We start from the raw sequence: 7297 nt of genomic DNA, 5'->3' as shown, positions 1-7297 counted from the left end.
CAAACTTCTCTTTTAAACACTTATTAGAAAAGTTTACTAGTAAGGCAAGAAAGTAACTTTTAGATTTTTTTTGAATGAGGGTTTGCTTTTTGGAACCCTTTCAAATTCTGATAGCCTTAAAAAACTGCTCTTATTTAACAAAGAGAAACAGCCAGGGTTAATCTGGAGCTTGGAGTTGATATGAGAATGGCCATTTCATCACCAGGCAATTCCTCCAGGCCACAAGTGAGGCCCATGGAGTAACACAGCCTGTGATTCCCTCCCTCACCCTTCACATCGATTGAAAATGTATCTTCAAAGACAGGACTCAGAAGCTCTCTTGATGCTTTTATTGACAATTTAAGTACAATCTTAGAGTTGTCAGATAATCTCAACACATGTCACAGAAAACAGATTTTTTCTGCAAAGACTTTATTTCTATTTTTTGATACATTCATATTTTGTTACATCCTTCCTGTGCAAATAATACTGTGATTCATGTTCATGTGTAGTGGATGATTTTGCTTTTTTATTTGAGACAGAGTTTCACTCTGTTGCTCAGGTAACAGAGTGGCACCATCTTGGCTCACTGCAAACTCTGCTCCCTGGGTTCAAGTGATTCTCCTGCCTCAGCCTCCCGAGAAGCTGGGATTACAGGCGCCTGCCACCACGCCCAGCTAACTTTGTATTTTTAGTAGAGATGGGGTTTCGTCGTCTTGGCCAGCCTGGTCTTGAACTCCTGACCTCGTGATCCACCTCAGCCTCCCAAAGTGCTGGGATTACAGGCATGAGCCACTGCACCCAGTCTGCTCTAACTTATTTTAAGAATCACTGTTCTATTCTGGAAAGGGAAAAGACCACCACCAAGAAAGGAAAGGAGACCAAGCTGGACAGTCTAATGGTTTAACAGGGGTTCCTAGGGTGCCTGAGCTCGTGGGAGCAAAGCTTGTTCAGGCACCGCAAGCCCAACGCAGCATGCAGGCTGGGAAGGTGCAATCATGCAAACATCATCAGGAAGAAAGCTATGGATGATGGGAAACACTGTGTGGTTCCTGTGACAGAAGGGAGCCACCTGATTTGTCGCATTGGGCCAGCGTAAGGAACTGCAATTTAGTGGGATTGCCAGCGACACTAAGTCAGGCCCTGATCAGGGTCTGGACTCCGTGTGGACACAAGCCACTGGCTGCCAGGGCTCATGCCTGCGACCTCTCTTTTTTTCCCTTACTATAGAGACTTTGATCTCTCTACCATTTCGACGTGAGCTTTGGGCTTCCTGTCGCAGGTCTGTTGTCACCGTGGGGCCATGCTGGTGTCGGCAGATCTTCAGACAGTGAAGCCACATGAAGCTGTGGATGCTGATGTGGCTGTTGCAGAGCCCAGTCTGTCCTCAGTGCAGGGCCTCTGAGAGGACAGGACTGTCCCAGGTGGCTGGAAGAAATGGATTATCTCAGGCAGTTAGGAAAAGAGGGACAGGTGTCCCGGGATGTGGAAAATTTGAGTTCATCCCCTCTCTTTCCTCCAGCAAGGATTTCAGGTGCTACATCTAAAAAGAGAGGCCCTGTTGCCGATTTCATAATTTACAGAGTCTCTAAATCCAAGAGGGCCTCCATGTGCTAGTGATACTCATGCCCTCAGTTATGTCCACGATCTTCCTGAGAAGTCAGACAATACAAGTAGAACAAAAGATAGTGGTTGTGCTTTCTCTTCTGCGTAGTGTGCGTAAGAACATGAGGTTTGCCGCATGTCGTGTGGTTAATCTTTTGATTGTGCTGTGAATGGCTGAAAAAAAAGCTGAAAGTTTGATTGAACTGAAATCCAATCCATGTCAACATAAGGAATATTCTAGTGAGTTACTGTCCTAAGAGAAGGTCTCTCCTGGGGAACCCCTGGGTGTGCAGAGCTCCCCGGGACTTGCAGATTGGATGGAGAGGGTGTGCCAAAGAGGCATAAACTATTCTGATGGAGACAGTCAGGCACGCCTTCATTTCAGTAGTTCTGGAAAGGCTCGTCTTTAAAGATTCTGGTTTAATAATGTTCACTTTTGTTAAGATTGAATATCATTTTGAAATCATTTCTAAACATGTCTCCTTTATAGGCACATTATCCATTAAATTTACAGTGGAGTTAAATGTGTTAGCAAAATCTCCAAGCTGCAAAATGAATACTCAAAATCAAACTATAGATGTTTTGGTAATACCTTCAGAAAAACAATTTCTTTCTAAAGTTGCAAATCATGAAATGGAAGAAAAGTACATTAACTTGATTTCTTCCCTGTAATTCAAACATTCAACATTCAAATTAACTTTCATAATTTCTCACTTAGTTGACAAGTTGATTTATGCATAGTTGGCATTTCATTAACGCAATTTATAGAGATGGAATTCTTAAGGATAAACACATTTTTTTGACTATTGCCTGTGGTTCTTCGGGAATAGATGCTTTCTGAAAATTTAAATAAGAACATTACTGTGAAAGCCATGAATCTAGTTTTGAGAACCCACTGCAGTTCATTTTACAGAGAAACACCTTGTCGATGCCATCTTCACGGTATTTACTGAAGGTAAAATGCAGGATATTAAACGCGAGAACTCTCTCTCCAGCTACTCATCCTGCCTGACTTGAATTCAGGTGAGAACGACCCATACGAGATACCTGGATTGCACTTGAATCTGTGCTCCGGGATTTGTGTCATCCAGAGGCCGAGAGCACCTCTTGCTGGTGTCACAGACGGCTCTGCTGTTTTGTGTGGACAAACCGAAAGGGATTCAGGAGCTTCTTCCATAATTTTGCTCTGCTGTTTTTCATGGACATAGTGAAAGGGATCCAGGAGGTTCTTCTGTAATTTGGCTGTAGTTGGACTTTGAAAAAAACTTGAAGAGTGTGTGTGTGTGTTTGAAAAGAGAATTAGCAAATGAAGGTAGGACACTGTGTATGCTCCCCCAGGATGGGGCGATGGGGTGCCTGGCTGCCCTGGCTACACGTCGAACCAGTGGTCCCCCATGCAGACGCGGTTCCACTCGCAGCCACAGTTCCAGCACCACTCGAGCCTGCACTGGGGCTGCGGACACTTCATGTGCATGCAGCCTCCTGTTGTGGGGAGAAAACAAAGGTGTGGTGGGTTCGCAGCAAGTACCTGGAAAACACGCATTCCCAAGCCAACATGCTAGCCTAGACATCACTTTCTAAGTGATTAATAACAAGCAATACAAGGGCAGAGAGAAACTGAACTGAGGGAAAAAAATCAGAAAGCACAACAGGGCAGCTCTAAAGTGATGATATTCATTAAGAAACGAATGCAATTGAAGTATGTCACTTTTGTCGGTAACACATTTTATTTGTAAATCTGACTTTATTCTCCTGAAAGGGGATTTAGAGACAAACGCTTCATGTTTCACAGATAGGGGTCAATTCCTCATTTAAATATATTTAAAATATTAATATATTTATATTTAAATATATTAATTAATAACATTTGATATAACAGTATAATGTATAATAATTTAAATATATTTTGATTTATTTTTGCCCTTTCTATAGTGCTACTTACTTGGCTTGGCCAAATTCATAAAACAGGAACTGGGATAGCATATTACAATTATTATTATTTCTATTATTATTATTATTATTTTTGAGACAGAGTTTTGCTCTTGTCCTCCAGGCTGGAGTGCAGTGGCATGATCTCGGCTCACTGCAACCTCCACCTCCCAGGTTCAAGTGATTCTCTGGCCTCAGCCTCCCGAGTAGCTGGGATGACAGGTGCCCACCACCACACCCAGCTAATTTTTGTATTTTTAGTAGAGACAGGGTTTTACCATGTTGGCCAGGCTGGTCTCGAACTCCTGACCTCAGGTGATCCTCCCACCTCAGCCTCCCAAAGTGCTGGGATTACAGGCGTGAGCCACCTCACCCAGCCAGCATATTATTTTTAATAGGGAATATGTTCCTTAATGCTATCCAAAATGTTAATTAAGATGAGAGGGATAGCAAGGAAGTTACCAGCAATGCTAGGTATTCTATGTATATTATCTCATTCGCTTACCAAAGCACTGTGAGATAAGAGCATCACTCTGCTATAGAATTTTCCCAAGGTGAAGCGCTTTTAAATGGTGAACACAATGATTTCACCAAAGACTGTGTGAGTCCAATGTCCCTTCTTTTACAGAACGGGTTCTTTTCAGCATGAGAGGAAAAGTCCCTTATCTTGGGACTTATTTTGGAATTATTCACCTCCCTCAGTTATTAAACATAGACTCCATGAATTTCTGGAGCGCAGACACCCCGGCTTCAGTCGCCGTCGGGGAACTGAAGGGAGGAGGAAGTGATTGTATGAGGATGTACAGAGAACTGCTTCTGTCGGAATTTCCTGGATAACCCCAGCAAATGCAGTTTCTTGACTTGAATCCTCCCTAGTGTTGAAAGTGCTCCATTACTCACTCTTACCAATTATCTTGTTAATTGATTTTTCCTGCCAAATTTTCCAAGTAATTGCTTTGGTGCTATCTCACTTTTATTATCAGAAACCTGGCGTGAGAACTTACACTCATTTAACATATTTATGAATATATAAGAATAGGCATTTATTTTAAGATAACTTGCCTACATGTAAAATCCCCTGTTTTCCTAATTCTTTCTGGCTTGCTTTAAAGATCATAAATTACAGATGTGTGGAAAATAAAGGAGAAAACTTACAACACTTTTACCTTCATACTTTCCACTTAGGTTTGTGCCATTTTCAGCACATATTGAATGGCTGTATATTTATGATGTAAATAATATGTTATACACCATGTGACATTATAAAACCACTTAAATTTCTCTAAAATATAATATTTTATCATATCATAAATATATCATTATTATATCATGTATCGTAAAATATATTCAATCAAAATTATTGAGCAATGCATTAAAACTTAATGAACTGTTAAAGCAATTCTAAATGAAAGGGTAAGAAAGTTTCCTATTGTGATATTTAATGTATATAAGCATATATAAACATAAATATATATGGTGTGTGTGTGTGTGTGTGTGTGTGTGTGTATTTATTTATTTATTTATTTATTTTGAGACGGAGCCTCGCTCTGTTGCCCAGGCTGGAGTACGGGACACAATCTGGGCTCACTGCCACCTCCGCCTCCCGGGTTCAAGCGATTCTCCTTCCTCAGCCTCCTGAGTACTTGGAATTACAGGCACCTGCCACCACGCCTGGCTACTTTTTATATTTTTAGTAGAGACGGGGTTTCACCATGTTGACCAGGCTGGTCTCAAACTCCTGACGTCGTGATCTGCCCACCTTGGCCTCCCAAAGTGCTGGGATTACAGGCATGAGCCACCACGCCCGGCTGATAGATGTGTTTTTCATACACAGGCCTTAACTCATAACTCCCATAGCTCTTGTTACGGTCTTTTGTTATAACGTTGGGGCAATTCAGGCCTCAGAACAGGCCCCAGGAAAGAGAATCTTTCCCTCTGACCTTTCCTTGACTTCCTTTTACCAGCCCAGGGCAGGACTGGAACCTTCTGCTGCTGTTCTGACTGTGGGTTATAAGACCCAGATTTCAGAAAGAGTCCTGTCCATCCCCTGGAGGAAGGAATGCTGCACAGAGAGGCCAAGAAGAATCTAGACCAGCAGGCCTTGCAGGGTTTCCCCACTCCATCTATTAGCCTGAGATCAAAGCCTTTCTGTCCCATCGCATTTCAACACGTCCGTCCATGCTTCCATCATGCCTATCCCAGGAAGTCTCCACAGAGGGCCCCAGACGACAGGGTTTGTTGAACACATGGAGGCTGCTGAACACATGGAGGTTTCTGGTGGGTGGGGCACCCAGGGAAGGCTTGGAAGCTCTGCGACCCTTTCCCCATACCTCGCCCTCTGCATCTCTTTATCTGTATCTTTTGTAATGTCCTTTATAATAAACTGGTAAATGTGTTTCCCTGGGTTCTGTGAGCCACTGTAGCAAATAACAGAACCCAAAGAAGGAGTCATGGGAATCCCAATTTGAAGTCGGTCGATCAGAAGTTCCGGGAGCCCAGACTTGCGACCGGTGTCTGGCAGTCCTGTGGGACTGAGCCCCCAGCCTGAGGGATCAGACACTATTTCCTGGTAGACAGCGCCAGGGTTGAAGAGCAGGACACTCAGGCGGGGTCCACTGCAGAACCGATTGCTTGCTTGGTGCGTGGGGAAAAACCCCCGCACATTCCGTCACAGAAGTCTTCTGTGCTGACTGTTGTTATTGAATGAGAGAATAGAAGAAGCATGTTGTTTGTTCTACACTGAGACGGAATGCCAAAAATGAATACCAAGCATTTAATGCATCTGGGATACTAGCATTGTAAATAATATCTTGTTACAGAAGCTAGAATTACAATGGCCTGGTACAGTAAGAATGGAAATGGGAAGATAGGATATTCACATGATTAACTTTCTTTCCTCCCTAGTGCTTAATATACACAAGGCCATATAGCTAGACCCCAGGCCATGGAGGAGCATGGAGGACCACAATTCTAAAAGCTTTGCCAGCTTAAAAGTAAATGCATACAGGAAGCCACTGAAACTTCATGCAGATTTGTGGATATAGACATGAAGGGAATGTGGCTTCCTTTGTAGTGAGTTCTGTCTGCAGATGGACACTCAAACCATGAAAATCTCAGCCTATGCCAGGCACTCAACATCGTGGCTCCGGCCAGCAATTCTTCCATTAGATTTAATGAGAGCCTGGAAGTCCCTGAACAACCTGAAGGTAAATTTAAGGAGCACCACACACTCAGTCAGGGAATGGAGCCAGGATCTCATCTGCTTGAGATGGAAGTGAAGAAATTTCTGGAGACTGGAGGGGATTATAGGAGAAAGTACCAGGGTTTAGCCTGTGCTTAAAATGGAAATTCCTCGCATTATCATTCAGCTTCTCTGAGGGAAGAAGGGCATTCTTGAAACACAACTGAGTATGTAACAGGCCATGAACCTTGGTGAGAACTAGGTAACATCCTTGGTCATAGAGGCTATGTCTTGTTTCAGTTATAGTGATGCACTTTTAAACAGTTTAGGCCATCGCTAATAAGCTTCAAGTCTCAGCTTTTCTATTTGTAAGTTAAAAATTTGGAGGTAAAAAATTAAGTGTTTTCATTTATAGTACATCACAATATTTCCAAGAAATAGCCCGACGGGGAGAAACTTTCTTACAGTCACGAACCATATGACTCCTGAAACTCCATCTTTGGAGGCGCCGGCATGTTCTGAGTCCAGGGCAGATCTGATGAATAATTTTCCTGCTTCTCACCACAGAATATCTCCCTGCCTCACAGGATCAAGTCCGAGCCC

General features: G+C 43.0%; 1 protein-coding gene across 2 annotated transcripts in view; it reads right to left on the bottom strand.

The window, feature by feature from the left end:
• Positions 1-313: 313 nt before the first annotated feature.
• PRKN (parkin RBR E3 ubiquitin protein ligase) overlaps positions 314-7297 on the bottom strand; it is a 1404897-nt gene continuing 1397913 nt past the window's right edge. For both annotated transcript variants that reach the window (XM_033234273.1, XM_033234272.1), the window contains exon 12: positions 314-3066. In XM_033234273.1, coding sequence (XP_033090164.1) covers positions 2954-3066 — 113 coding nt within the window. In that variant the 3' untranslated portion in view covers positions 314-2953. The remainder of the gene's footprint in view (positions 3067-7297) is intronic.

The sequence above is a fragment of the Trachypithecus francoisi genome, unplaced genomic scaffold (assembly GCF_009764315.1).
Source record: "Trachypithecus francoisi isolate TF-2019V2 unplaced genomic scaffold, Tfra_2.0 Lachesis_group15, whole genome shotgun sequence".
Taxonomy (NCBI): domain Eukaryota; kingdom Metazoa; phylum Chordata; class Mammalia; order Primates; family Cercopithecidae; genus Trachypithecus; species Trachypithecus francoisi.
Note: the sequence above shows the minus strand (reverse complement) of the source record. Positions and strands in the feature narration are given on the sequence as shown.